The 16028-nt window shown below is 38.8% G+C and overlaps 1 protein-coding gene across 1 annotated transcript; it reads right to left on the bottom strand.

The window, feature by feature from the left end:
* Nucleotides 1–10608: 10608 nt before the first annotated feature.
* LOC130368096 (taste receptor type 2 member 40-like) lies at nucleotides 10609–11583 on the bottom strand. Its single transcript, XM_056571424.1, has one exon. The coding sequence runs from the start codon at nucleotides 11581–11583 to the stop codon at nucleotides 10609–10611; it is 975 nt and encodes a 324-aa protein (XP_056427399.1).
* Nucleotides 11584–16028: the final 4445 nt, after the last annotated feature.

Raw genomic sequence — 16028 nt, 5'->3', positions numbered from 1 at the left:
AACTTTGCAAATGAACATATAGACGAGCCTGATGCATTTTGGAAACAAGTTCTGTGGACTAAAATTTTAACTGAGGTTAAAATTTAACTTTTTGGCCGGAATGAGCAAAGGTACGTTTGGAGAAGAAGGGGAACAGAATTTAATGAAAAGAACCTCTGTCCAAATGTTAAGCATGAGGTGGATCAATCATGCTTTGGGGTTGTATTGCAGCCAGTGGCACAGGGAACATCTCTCAAGTAGAAGGAAAAATGGATTAAATAAAATTTCAGCAAATTTTGGATGCTAACTTGATGCCATCTGTGAAAAAGCTGAAGTTAAAGAGAGGATGGCTTCTACAAATAGATAATGATCCTAAACACACCTCAAAATCCACGGGGGATTACATCAAGAGGCATAAACTGAAGGTTATGCCATGGCCTTCACAATCTCCTGACCTCAACATAATTGAAAATCTATGGATAGACCTTAAAAGAGCAGTGCGTGACAGACAGCCCAGAAATCTCAAAGAACTGGAAGACTTTTGTAAGGAAGAATGGGCAAAGATACCTCAAACAAGAATTTAAAGACTCTTGGCTGGCTACAAAAAGTGTTTACAAGCTGTGATACTTGCCAAAGGGGGCAGTACAAGACTCTGCAGGGTGCCCAAACTTTTGCAGATGCCATTTTTTTGTTTTCTGTTATTTTGAAAGTGTAAATGAAGGAAATAAAATCTAACTTTTATTGATATATTATAAGAATGTCTAATCTGTAATTTGATGCCTTTTGGAGATTTTTACCTCTTTCCTTACCTTCTTTATGCACATTAATACAAATTTTTACCTGGGGTGCCCAAACTTTTGATCCCCACTGTAAAATAAAGAATTAGTATTACTATAACCTTAAACAATGAAAAGGAAGGAGAGGAAATCTGCTCACCTTTAGGTGTTTGGCTCAGGGCACAACACCTTAAATTGCTTGTAGCAATAAATGATATCTACAGCTGCTGCCTATACCTGAACTGATGTCCTGTATCACAAGGTAGAGAAGGTCCTGGAGTAACCTGAAAAAAACAGGTTTTCTGGGGCACATGCCATCAATATGAGTTATAGAACTAAATGGGCTAACAGTGATTAAATGTCTATCATTTTGTATATTTATTCAAGCATGCAAATTCACATATGCGCTAACATATTCTGCAACATTTTATTTGCAAAACTTAATTCACAGACAAAATCAGAGATTATATAGGGGCCCTACTCATAAGAGCTTACAATCTGTGAGAATGTAGGGATAATACAACAATTATAATAATACAGAGGCTTGTTCTGTACAATGGTCCAACCCTCTTTTATAACACAAGAAAAATATGATAATTCATGTAAAGGTGGATTAGCCAGCCCCCCAGACAATGTCTGTGTGTGTATACGCATCAATTCCATGGTGCAAGGAGTGTAGGTGGTACTGTTATTTGGAAGGATCTGGTTCTGAAGAACAAAGTAGAAGAATGTAGGTCAAAGGAAAGATTAGGGAATGTGGTAAGCCTTTCTAAAAAGATATGTTTTTTAGGATGTTTAAAATTATGGTTGTTGGTAATTAATCTAATTGTCAGGAGAAGCACTGTACTGTCATATCTTTGATCCTCTATTACAGCCCGCCTATAAACCCCAGAACGGCAATGACAACTGATTGACACCTGATGAATGTCGAGACAATCGAAAACCTGACCGGCATGGCAAATAACTCCTTTGCCTAATATTCCTGCTCCTTTCCCCTCTTGTTGACAGCTCATTGCCTATGTTACAGACCACCACTCTACTTTAGCACTCTACTTTAGAAGCTATGGTAAGGCTGATTTATATGATGGAGTGGTGGTCTGTAACACAGACAATAAGCTGTTAACAAGGAGATGAAAGGAGCAGGGATATCAAGAGAAGGAGGCAAACTTGCTAATTTAATACATTTGCAAACATATTTAACTTGTGTCCAGCAAGTTTAACTACATTAGTTGAGATGGAAATTATGGAATCTAAAGGTAAATATTGCAGGTGATGGTGGGTTTTGGACTCTCATCAGACTGTACTAGTGGAGTGCTATGACGCTAATGCAATAGCATAACACTTTACAGTGAAAGCAATCTAATGATTGATTATAATAGTCCCCTACAGGGGCTTGAAAAGTGTAAAATTAATTTTGGTTAAAAAAAAAAGTAAGGGATATGTAGGAAAGTAGGTGACTTGGAACCCTGTCACAGTCACATGCATTATATATACACATGTGCTGGCTGGAGTACACTAGAGATGGAGCTTCTGTCCTCATTATACATGGTATATATAATTCTATGACCCTGAAAGACCTTACTATTTTTGGTTTGACACCTAGCCCTCATGCTGGCTAATGGGGGGATTAGCCCTTACATGCACCAATGTTAACTATGCTGTGATTTTATTTTGACCTCTTATAGATTTTATGACTGCTTGGATTCATTTAGATACTAGTACTTCTATTATATAGTTATCATTGTCTAAGAAATATGTAACCAGTGCACCTAGTGAGAGACAAGAACAGCCATACACAAGATAGATCACTGTTTCCAAACTAATTTATATGCAAAGACAATATACTTTGAGACAATATTTTCTTTTATGAATTAATTAATAATTATAATGATAGTAATATACTTATTTATAAGCAAATTCTGTTTACCTACTGTGCTGTAAAAGCCAACAGCTAGGGCGATTGCCTGAGGAGTCATGGCACCTTACTTGTTTCATGAAGCAGTGCGTATGCTTTTTCTCCTGACAGGACACTTCGCATCAGATCTCATGCCCTGACATACATTAAAGGGGTAGTCCGGTAGAATGTTTTTTTTTAAAATCAATTGGTGCTAGAAAGTTAAACTCTAAATTAGTAGAAATATAGAAATGTGTGCAGCTCACAAAACACAATCCGAGGATATAATTGGTTATATGCCGAAACCCAACGGACGGAATTATGAAAAAATTATATACAAAATATATAACCAATCCTTAAGGATTCTACCCCAAAAGGTACATAATGATGTTTAAATAAAATAACATAGAATGCTTAAGTTATCGATTTTTATTCAATACATATATAAAATTGTATATATAATATAGTATATTGTACTATATATCATCTGGCATGAAATATAACAGGATGAAGAAAACCACCGGGCCCAAGTGGTGACACACCCCCTGTATCTGAAGATCTAAATGGTGAAAAAATATATAAAATAATGTCCAGCACTCTGGTGACCTTGTTTGTGTATGAGGTCTAATTGAAAAATTCCGGTTTAGAAGATTGTTAATAGTCTGTAACAGTTATTGCAAGTCCTTTGTTGAGCAATGTTACGGTCTTTGCAAATGATATTGTAGCAAATAATGTATTATTGCTAGTGTAACTTATAGCTGGTTGTTAGAGTTACTTAATGGAGCTCAAACAGATAATGCTGCTGGTAGTATAGCTCACCCGCTCCTGTAGGACTCTGCGTATGATGGCCTCTGTTGTTAACAGAGGGGGTACCGCTGGATGGTATGGTGTCCCTCGTGATGTGATGATGGAGTCCTGGGTGGGTGAACAGATGGATCTCTCACAGCAGGATTTCGGCTCAGATCGTGACAAGTATAGAGAAAGTTCGGAACGGATTTGGAGCTGAAGTTTTGCCAGTCTCAATCTTTTCCAGGTGCTGGTGCCAAATTCACACTTTGTGTTTAAGTGCGATAATTATATGAATGTCCTAGACGCATTTCAGGGTTCTATTGAAGATAGCGCACGACCCTTTCTTCAGTAGGAATTAAAAGCTCAGCAAAGGACTTGCAATAACTGTTACAGACTATTAACAATCTTCTAGACTGGAATTTTTCAATTAGACCTCATACACAAACAAGGTCACCAGAGTGCTGGACATTATTTTATATATTTTTTCACCATTTAGATCTTCAGATACAGGGTCACCACTTGGGCCCAGTGGTTTTCTTCATCCTGTTATATTTCATGCCAGAGGATATATAGTACAATATACTATTTTATATATACAATTTTATATATGTATTGAATAAAAATTGTTAACTTAAGCATCCTATGTTATTTTATTTAAACATCATTATGTACCTTTTGGGGTAGAATCCTTGAGGATTGGTTATACATTTTGTATAAGATTTCTAAATTACTTCTATTTAAAAATCTTAATCCTTCCAGTACTTATCAGCTGCTGTATACTACACAGGAAGTTCTCTTTTTTTTAAAATTTATTTTCTGTCTGACCACAGTGCTCTCTGCTGACACCTCTGTCCATGTCAGGAACTCTCTAAAGTAGGAGCAAAACCCCAGAGCAAACCTCTCCTCCTCTGGCCAGTTCCTGACATGGACAGAGGTGTCAGCAGAGAGCACTGTGGTCAGACAGAAAAAAAACAAAAAACTTCCTGTGGAGCATACAGCAGCTGATACGTACTGGAATGATTAATTTTCTTAAATAGAAGTAATTTACAAATCTGTTTAACTTTCTGGCACCAGTTGATTAAAAAAAATATAAATATATTTTCCACCGTAGTACAGGTGATTCCTGTTGTTTATGTAAATTATGTGAGGTTTACTGTGATTTCACATGAGCTTGTTTGTGTATAAATTATATGCTTAACAATGACCTTATATTATTTCAGTGTAAAAAATGTATGCATTGTCTCTTTTTTATCACAAATACGGTTTTGATAATGAGTTTTTAAAGGGGTACTCCGGTGGTAAAAAAAAAAAAATTAAATAAAAAAACATGAAAACTGCATATTGGAGGAAAAAAACTTAGGTGGCAATTTTTTTGTGGTATTTTTTTTCCGGCAAAAAAAAGTTGTGTCTGTTCGTGTTAAGCAGATAAACACCTTCTGATAAACTATTCCCTTTAACCCCTTATGGACTCATTTTCACTGTAGGACCCGGCCATTTTTTGCTCATCTGACCACTGTCATTTTAAACATTAATATCTCTGGTATGCTTTTACCTTTCATTCTGATTCCGAGATTGTTTTTTCGTGTCATATTCTACTTTATGTTAGTGGTAAAATTTTGTCGATACTTGCATCATTTCTTTGTGAAAAATTGCTAAATTTGATAAACAAATTGAAAATTTAGCTTTTTTTTTTACTTTGAAGCTCTCTGCTTATAAGAAAATGAATATTCCAAATAAATTATAGATTGATTCACATATACAACATGTCTACATTATGTTTCCATCATAAAGATGACATGTTTTTACTTTTGGAAGACATCAGAGGGCTTCAAAGTATAGCAGCAATTTTCCAATTTTTCTCAAAATTTTCAAAATCTGAATTTTTCAGGGACCAGTTCAGTTTTGAAGTGGATTTAAAGGGCCTTCATATTAGAAATACCCCATAAATTACCCCATTATAACAACTGCACCCCTCAAAGTATTCAAAATGACATTAAAAAGGTTTGTTAACCCTTTAGGTGTTTCACAGGAATAGCAGCAAATTGAAGGAGAAAATTCTAAATCTTAATTTTTTACACTGGAATGTTCTTGTAGACTCAGTTTTTGAGTGGGATTTTGGAGAGTGAGTTTTTCTAAAATGGTTTTTGGGGGCATGTCACATTTAGCAAGCCCCTATGGTTCCAGATCAGCAAAAAAAAACAAAACAAAAAAAACACATGGCATACTATTTTGGAAACTACACCCCTCAAGGCATGTAACAAGGGGTCCAGTGAGCCTTAACACCCGTGAGGATTTTGACAACTTTTCGTTAAAGTTGGATGTGTAAATGTTTTTTTTTCACTGAAATGCTAGTTTTCCCTCAAATTAAAATTTTTTACAAGGCATAATAGGACAAACTGCCCCCCCAAATTTGTAACCCCGTCTCTTCTGAGTATGGAAATACCCCATGTATGGACGTCAACTGCTCTGTTGGCGAACTACAATGCTCAGAAGAGAAGGAGTCACATTTGGCTTTGGGAAAGCTAATTTTGCTGAAATGGTTTTTGGGGGGCATGTCACATTTAGGAAGCCGCTATGGTGCCATAACAGCAACAACAAAAAAAACACATGGCATACTATTTTGGAAACTACACACCTCAAGGCATGTAACAAGGGGTCCAGTGAGCCGTAACACCCCACAGGTGTTAGACGACTTCTCATTAAATTTGGATGTGTAAATAATTTTTTTTTTTTTTTTTTCAATAAAGTGCTAGTTTTCCATCAAATTTAACATTTTTACAAGGGATAATATAACAAAATGCCCCCAAAATTTGTAACCCCATCTCTTCTGAGTATGGAAATACCCCATGTGTGGACGTCAAGTGCTCTGCTGGCGCACTACAATGCTCAGAAGAGAAGGAGCGCCATTGAGCTTTTGGAAAAAAAATTGTTTGCAATGGAAGTCAGGGGCCATGTGCGTTTACAAAGTCCCCCCATGCTGCCAGAAACGTGGACCCCCCACATGTGACCCTATTTTGGAAACTACACCCCTCACAGAATTTAATAAGGGGTGCAGTGAGTATTTACAACCCACTGGCGTTTGACAGATCTGTGGAACAGTGGGCTGTGCAAATGAAAAATAATTTTTTCATTTTTCATTTTCACGGACCACTGTTCCAAAAATCTGTCAGATACTTGTGGGGTGTAAATGCTCACTGTACGCCTGATTACATTGCGTGAGGGATGCAGTTTCCAAAATGGGGGTCCATTGTTCTGGCACTATGGGAGCTTTGTAAACACACGTGTCCTTCAATGCCCCTAGCCCTTGACAAAGCTGACTTGCTCAGCGAAACAGCAGTTGGGTAGCTGGTAGTAGCAATACTTAAGCCTGACACAGATTCGGGTAGTAAACTATACACCGTATATCTATAAATAAGTGTCAGTTAGAGCACTATATGTAGGAGAGGCTACCCTCTCCCTTCCTGACCTAGTAAAACCGCTGATAATTTTAAGCGTTTGTCTATAGGGTATTTTTGTATTTTGCATTTTAATAAGGATATTAACCCCTTAAGGACTCAGGGTTTTTCCGTTTTTGCACTTTCGTTTTTTCCTCCTTACCTTTTAAAAATCATAACCCTTTCAATTTTCCACCTAAAAATCCATATTATGGCTTATTTTTTGCGTCGCCAATTCTCCTTTGCAGTGACATTAGTCATTTTACCCAAAAATGCACGGCGAAATGGAAAAAACGAATTCTCTTTTCAAAAGCTCAATGGCACTCCTCCTATTCTGAGCATTGTAGTTCGCCAGCAGAGCACTTGACGTCCACACATGGGGTATTTACATACTCTGAAGAAATGGGGTTACAAATTTTGGGGGTCATTTTCTCCTATTACCCCTTGTAAAAATGTAAAATTTAGGGAAAAAAATGCATTTTAGTAAAAAAATTTTTTTTTTCATTTACACATCCAACTTTAACAAAAAGTGGGCAAATGTTACGTTTTGTTACGTTCCTTAAGGGGTGTAGTTTCCAAAATGGTATGCCATGTGGGAATTTTTTGCTGTTATGGCACCACAGGGGCTTCCTAAATGCGACATGCCCCTAAAAACCATTTCAGCAAAATTTGCTTTCAAAAAGTCAAATGTGACTCCTTCTCTTCTGAGCATTGTAGTTCGCCCGCAGAGCATTTTACGTCCTAACATGGGGTATTGCCATACTCTGAAGAGATGGGGTTACAAATTTTGGGGGGTATTTTCTCCCATTACCCTTTGTAAAAATGGTGAATTTGGGGAAAAAACTGCACTTAATGAACAAAAATTGTTTCCATTTACACATCCGATTTTAACGAAAAGTTGTCAAACACCTGTGGGGTGTTGAGGCTAACTGGACCCCTTGTTACGTGCCTTGAGGGGTATAGTTTCCAAAATGGTATTCCATGTGGGGTTTTCTGCTGTTCTGGCACCATAGGGGCTTTCTAAATGTGACATGCCCCCCAAAAACCATTTCAGCAAAATTCACTCTCCAAAATCCCATTGTTGCTCCTTCCCTTCTGAGCCCTCTACTGCGCCCGTCGAACACTTGACATAAACATATGAGGTATTTCCTTACTCGAGAGAAATTGGGTTAAAAATTTGGGGGGGGGCTTTTTCTCCTATAACCACTTGTAAAAATTCAAAAACTGGGTCTACAAGAACATGTCAGTGTAAAAATTGAATTGAATTTTCTCCTTCACTTTGCTGCTATTCCTGTGAAACACCTAAAGGGTTAACATACTTACTGAATGTCATTTTGGATACTTTGAGGGGTGCAGTTTTTATAATTGGGTCATTTGTGGGGTAATTCTAATATGAAGGCCCTTCAAATCCACTTCAAATCTGAACTGGTCCCTGAAAAATTCCGATTTTGAAAATGTTGTGAAAAATTGGAAAATTGCTGCTGAACTTTGATGTCCTCTGATGTCTTCCAAAAGTAAAGACATGTCAACTTTATGATGCAAACAAAAAGTAGACATATTGAGCCTCATTTACTAAGAGTGTTGATTTTTGCTAGTGGGAAATGTTGTTTCAGACTTGCAGGATTCCTCTCTATTTACTATGGGGAAAAATCGAGAACATTTTCTGACCAGCTTTTTCTAGGTCAATATTTCTAGCCATTTACCCACAGGATTTTCTGTGAATTCATTAGTAAATCGGTCGGGTTGTGAAACCACACCCCCTTTCGGGCTGACCACGCCCCTTTTTGGCTTTTCACAGTGCAATCTCGGGTTTGTCGGATTTTTCAGGCGCACACTGTCGCAGACATGTCTCAGACAGAATAACCAGACAAAAACTGGTCGGTTTCAGCTTAGTAAATGAGGCCCATTGTGTATGTGAATCAATGTATAATTTATTTGGAATATCCATTTTCCTTATAAGCAGAGAGCTTCAAAATAAATAAAAAAATGCACAATTTTAAATTTTTTCATCAAACTTTGGAATTTTTCCCCAAGAAATGAAACAAGTATCGACAAAATTTTACCACTAATGTAAAGTAGAATATGTCATGAAAAAGCAATCTCGGAATCAGAATGAAAGGTAAAAGCATCCCAGAGTTATTAATGCTTGAAGTGACAGTGGTCAGATGTGCAAAAAATGGACAGGTCCTTAAGGTATATTTGGGCTGGGTCCTTAAGGGGTTAAAAAATCTTAATCCTTCCAGTACTTATTAGCTGCTGAATACTACAGAGGAAATTATTTTCTTTTTGGAACACAGTGCTCTCTGCTGACATCATGACCACATTGCTCTCTGCTGACATCTCTGTTAATTTTAGAAACTGTCCAGAGCAGCATATGTTTTCCATGGGGATTTTCTCCTACTCTGGACAGTTCTTAAAATGGACAGATGTGTCAGCAGAAAGCACTGTGGTCATGATGTTAGCAGAGAGCTCTGTGTTCCAAAAAGAAAAGAATTTCCTCTGTAGTATTTAGCAGCTAATAAGTACTGGAAGGATTAAGATTTTTTTATAGAAATAATTTACAAATCTGTTTAACTTTCTGGCACCAGTTGATAAAAAAAAAGTTTTCCACCGGAGTACCCCATTAAGGCTATGTTTAGACAGTGTAATGTCCGCACAGAAAATTTCTGTGCAGACATTTCATCAACAGTGGAGCACCAGCAGAACATGCTAGCACTAGGACCACTCAGAAATGCGCCATCTTATAGGCGGCGTAACACTAGTGGTCGACAGACACCAGTGTGTACCTCATTCTGCTGTCTACCTTGACCAAACTTCCAGCACGGTTCCTCCTCCTCGCTGCAGGTTCAGGACTCTTCCCTCTGCACTGCCTCAGGCGGCGACAGTGTATGGTGCATCCAGTAGGGGCCACATGAGGTCCATCTCTTCAAGGGTCCGTGCGCGTCTCTGAGCTATACAGCTCTGTTATTTTGACAGCACAAGCACAGCTAAATCACCAGACCTGATCTGCTGTGTCTGACTCCACCTGCTGTGATCTCCCATCTCCAGCATCAGCCCAATCTCACCTGCCTGTATCCCTGGAGTTTAACTCTGAGATGTCTGGCCTGCTTGGCCAGCTGCTACTTACCAGGACCACTCTTGTAGAAGTGACCTGGTGTTCCCCTGCAGCTAAGACAGCTTCTGCATTGTGGAGAGGGATAAAGGGTGAAAAACAGGGGAACACTTAGACTCTGCTTCCAGGATTGGCCCTACGCCAATCCGGTAAGTGGCATAGCAGGTCTACACCCATTGGGGCGCTACAGAGGGCAATGCATTTCCGTATGGACTCTACAGAAAGAATAGACATGTCTATTCTTTCTGTGGACTCCGGAATCGGGATTTCCGCCATGTGCACAGTGCAGCAGAATCACATTGAAATCAATGGGACTGCGGAATGTCTATTGTGTGAATATAGCCTAAGCGTAAACCCTGCACCTGATTCCCTGTCTTTGATGCCTATTTGGCCCCTGGGACAGTTTTCTCTTGCAGTTGTCTGAGAGGATTTTGAGGATTTTGTCCTTTTTTGTTAAATTTACCAAAAGCTACTTTTGCCATAGTTTCTTAGAACCCATTACACAAAAGTCTTCTTATAAAATAAAACATTTTAAACATATAATTTTACAGAAATGTCTCCTAAAAATTAACCATTGTGTTATCAAAATGACATGTTCCATTTTTTTTATTATCCGATAAGAATTTAATCTAGTTGAATATTCGGCTTATGTTTCAGCCTGATGAACACGACAGAATGTTTTTTTGGCTTCTGACTTTTAAAACTATACATTTCACTGAATAAATGTGAAGAAATGTGTTTTAGTTTAGGGCTTCCAAAAATAAGAACAATTGATTGTGCCAGAGTGTAACTATAAATTACAAACAAACAGATGCAGAATCCAGGGCTACTGGGGGAAAAGGCATCCACAAACATTAGGATTTCAGATACATAGAAAGATATATAGAGGATAATTAGGCAACTTATTGTCCTTGCTGCCCGAAATCTACTTTGTGCTCTTTGGCTGAGATCCCCCTTTGTATTTCTGTCTGAATTGTGAGATATAAGTGACCTCACGATCAATCCATTGGCAATTGCTACGAGGACTAATGGAAGTGAGCAGCTCAGGACATTACAAGGAAGCAGATATGAGATTTTCAGTTTAGGAACAGATATTTCTATGCTCTGACTGCTTGAAATGTTAACATTTTCAGGATCTCTGTACAAGTTCCATGCAGCAGGTAAACCAGTAGCTATTGCTATGAAAACTGAAGCCGCAAGAAGCTGTGGTATTAGTTTGGAGACTGCAAACTTGATGCGTATGAGAAATGGATCAGTGAATATGACAATCTGCAGGTAGTAGTTGATAGAGAGGCAAACTGTGAACCAAAAGCTGGAGTAGATGGGGAGGTTTAACATGACAGTGAATAGAGTATACATCTCATCAGAAAAAGAGAGCTGACTATCAAGGAAGCTCATAAAATCATTTGCCAGCATTATAAACTGAAATAAAATATTGGATGCGCCCATAGTGATCAAGATGAGGTCCGTTGGGCTGAGACACTTACCCTTTACTTTGTCTATGACATTCACGACAATTATGAGTGAATTGGTAAATACCCCAGTTATGGTGCTGACACCTAATATAGTCATAGAAGCCAAAATAAAAGTTGGAGGCATCAGAAATACCAAGACAGTTCCCAATGTTTAAAAATTGTAAGATCCAATTGTAAAAAATTGTAAGACTGTAGATAAAATTATGAAATATGAATTATTATCCTGTAAGGGGAATAAGAAACAAGAATTAAGTTTAAATAACATCTGGGAGGGGTGGAAGAAAGAGTAGAGAGATATATGAATAAATAAATATGAATCCTGAAATGTTGAAGTGATTCTTTTCTTTTTTCTACCCCCTGGACGAAGGTCAGTGTGCCAAAACACGTGTTGGAGTGGCAGCATCCCGGACCCTGCACTGCTGTAGTGACCACCTTGGTCCTTTTGTGGATATTTGTTTATATTATTACATGCACTTTATGGTTGTTAGGATCTCATCATATATGCACATAGCACCTTGTATCTACCTTGCACCTTACCTATATTTAGTTACGTTATGCAATACTGCCTATATGTATTAGTGTAGATGGGTATCTATATGTGCATTCACTGATCGTTTATGCATACTTTTTGTTCATCTATACCCCCTTCTGATTACCATCTTGGGTGCAGGTTGTCCAGTGTTGTTGCTTTCTTTTGACATTCAGTTTTTCCTCTGTGTGTTGCTATTTTAAGGGAATATCAATAACATTTATATTTTTATACCTTTTCTAAGACTCCTTGTGGCTTTTGCTTGTTGGTTTGTTTAATACAAACATCTGTACAAGAAATAAAGTAATATTTAGCTGAAAAGGTTCATACAAGACCCACTGTTTTTCAGTCCTTGTAGGGGACTTGAACATTGATCATTTGGCTGCTTGTTAAGTATACTTATGTACTGCAATGTACTGTCATTTTACCCATCTTACAAACTAGCTGTAATGACAATTTGGATCCACAGGGACAGAGCCACCATCCACCCCCTCCCTTCTAACCCCCTAGATGCCACAGATTTTTTTGACCTAGGGACCTAGGAGATTTTAAGAGTTAAAGTTAAAGGCAGTGGGTGTCAGTTGCAGTTAAAGGGTACCTGTCACCAAACTAAACTTTTAAAATATTGTTCCTTATGTAATTATAGGACACTTTGCTATTTACTTGCTGTTAAAATTTTCAACCTTCAGAGGTTTTTAATGTGATTGAAAAAACGGCCACTAGGTGGCTCTGTTCTGTTCCCTGCCGCAAGTCACACAGGTGGTTTGGTCTCCTCCGAGCCTGGCAGGAGACCAAACTCAGGAAGTGTGTGCGGGGCATGGCGAGACACAGCTCTCGCAGGCTTCAGTTACGTAGTGCCTGCTGGGGAATGCCCATTTTCTCCTGATGGGAGCTCATACAATATGAGCAAGGGGAAAGGTATGATACAAAGCTTTATTAAGCTCGGAATTTTTTTTTAAGGATGGGGGGGGGGCTTAGTTAGGAGTAGGTTTAGAAAATATGGTTTGATGACCGATACTCAATTAATATCAATTTTCATTTTATGATCTAATATATGGGCATTTGCTTGATAATGTCTTGAAGGTGTCCACTGTATGTAATATTGTAAGATTCAGGTGTCCACTGTATGTAATATTGTAAGATTCATCATATTATTTATAAATTAAAGACAACTTAGGTAATAAAAAATACATGGAAACGTTGCAGAAATTAGAATTGAAGAACGAGATTTGTTTTTAAAATGTTTTCCAATCTAATTTAATTTAATAAAATATGAACATTTTCAGAAGGGGAGGGCATATTTTTTTATTGGCACTGTACAGGATATCTCACAGACCTCTGAGCTTATTGGGATAAGCCCTTTATGTCCATCATATGTGACAATCGATAACATTAACCCCTTAAGGACTCAGCCCATTTTGGCCTTAAGTACTCAGACAATTAAATTTTTACGTTTTCATTTTTTCCTCCTCGCCTTCTAAAAATCATAACTCTTTTATATTTTCATCCACAGACTAGTATGAGGGCTTGTTTTTTGCGCGACCAGTTGTCCTTTGTAATGACATAACTCATTATATCATAAAATGTATGGCGCAACCAAAAAACACTATTTTTGTGGGGAAATTAAAAAGAAAAACGCAATTTTTCTAATTTTGGAAGGTTTCGTTTTCACGCCGTACAATTTATGGTAAAAATGACGTGTGTTCTTTATTCTGAGGGTCAATACGATTAAAATGATACCCATTATGACATACTTTTCTATTATTGTTGCGCTTAAAAAAAATCACAAACTTTTTAACCAAATTAGTACGTTTATAATCCCTTTATTTTGATGACCTCTAACTTTTTTCCGTATAAGCGGCGGTATGCGGGCTAATTTTTTGCGCCATGATCTTTACTTTTTTTATACCACATTTGCATATAAAAAACTTTTAATACATTTTTTATAATTTTTTTTAATAAAATGTATTAAAAAAGTAGCAATTTTGGACTTTTTTTTTTCGTTCACGCCGTTCACCTTACGGGATCATTAACATTTTATTTTAATAGTTCGGACATTTACGCACGCGGCGATACCAAATATGTCTATAAAATTTATTTTTTACGCTTTTTGGGGGTAAAATAGGAAAAAACGGACGTTTTACTTTTTTATTGGGGGAGGGGATTTTTCACTTTTTTTTTGTACTTTTACTTTTACATTTTTGTACATTTTTTTTTACACTTGAATAGTCCCCATAGGGGACTATTCATAGCAATACCATGATTGCTAATACTGATCTGTTCTATGTATAGGACATAGAACAGATCAGTGTTATCGGCTATCTTCTGTTCTGGTCTGCTCGATCACAGACCAGAGCAGAAGACGCCGGGAGCCGGAAGGTGAGGGGACCTCCGTGCGGCGTTCTGAATGATCGGATCCCCGCAGCAGCGCTGCGGGCGATCCGATCATTCATTCAAATCGCGCACTGCCGCAGATGCCGGGATCTGTATTGATCCTGGCACCTGAGGGGTTAATGGCGGTCGCCCGCGAGATCGCGGGCGTCGGCCATTGCCGGCGGGTCCCTGGCTGTGATCAGCAGCCGGGATCAGCCGCGCATGACGCGGGCATCGCTCCGATGCCCGCGGTTATACACAGGACGTAAATGTACGTCCTGGTGCGTTAAGTACCACCGCACCCTTAAGGGGTTAAAGGGGTATTCCAGGAATTTTTTTTATTTAACTATGCTACAGGGGCTGTAAAGTTAGTGTAGTTCATAATGTAGTGTCTGTACCTGTGTGTGACGTTTTTATCACAATTCTTCTGTGATTTTCACCCCAATATTTATTTTTACCAGTATACAAAATGACTGTTGTTTTAGATTTTTCCCCAGCTTGCAATGCGGCCGAGACCTGACTCACTAGTTTGGAATGGGTCTGAGAACTGTAGGTTTAAGTCTTTCAGCTCCCCTAAGGAATCTTTTGATTAGGGACTCTTGTGATAAAGATCTACCTAAAAAGGCAGAGAGTGCTGAGACTTGTACCTTTAGAGTGGATGAAGCTAAGACCCTTGTCAAGGCCATCCTGAAGAAATCGTAGTATTGCAGAAAGAGGAGGATCTGAGGTTACTACCTCTTTCGTAGCACACCATTGAAGGAAATTTTTCTTTATCCTAGAATAGACCTTGTTTGTAGACTCTGCTCTAGAGTGTGCAATAGTTCTCAAGACCTCCACAGGAAGCCCACTACCTAGTAGGGTCCTGTCAATCTCCAGGCTGTCAGATTGAGTCTCCTCAGATCTAGGCAGGAGCCTGTGTTGTGAGACACAAGGTTCTGCATGTGGGGAAGCCTCCAATAACACCCCTGACTCATCCTCATGAGCTGGGTGAACCAGGACCTCTTGGACCAGAATGGTATGATGGCAATCACTGAGGTCTGGTCTTGCCTGACTTTCATCAATACCTTCGGTATCATGGAAAGGGGAGGGAATATTTAGGCCAGCCTGAATCTCCATGGAATGGACAGAGCGTCTATCGCCACTGGGTTGTCCTCTTTGTAGAGAGAGCAAAACTTGTTCACCTTGGAGTTCAGACGAGTTGCCATGAGATCTATCTCTGGCATACCCCACCTTAGGGTTATCTTCTTGAAGATGTGCTCGTTCAGGGACCATTCCCCTTGGACTGGAAGCCCGCGACTTAGACGATCTGCCACTATGTTGAGATCCCCCTTGATGTGGACTGCAGAAAGGTGGGTTAGATTCAGCTCTGCCCAAGAGAGAATAAGGCCGGTCTCCTTGAGGAGCACTTGGGACTTTGTGCCACCCTGTCTGTTGATGTAAGCCACCACAGTGGTGTTGTCCGACTGGACATGACAGCTTGTTAACTGCCATATCCACTTTTGGCGGTGGAACCCAGGAATCCGATTCAGCTTCTGATAGCGGATACATTAGCTTGAACCTCCGGGTGACAACAGGAGGCTTGTCTGGGTGCTTCCACTTGGCTTTCATCAGCTTCCTAAGTGTGTCATCCACTTTGAAAACCAATGGTCCTCTAGAGGTGGATGTTG

The sequence above is a fragment of the Hyla sarda genome, chromosome 1 (genome assembly GCF_029499605.1).
Source record: "Hyla sarda isolate aHylSar1 chromosome 1, aHylSar1.hap1, whole genome shotgun sequence".
NCBI lineage: Eukaryota > Metazoa > Chordata > Amphibia > Anura > Hylidae > Hyla > Hyla sarda.
This window is presented reverse-complemented; position numbering and strand designations above follow the sequence as displayed.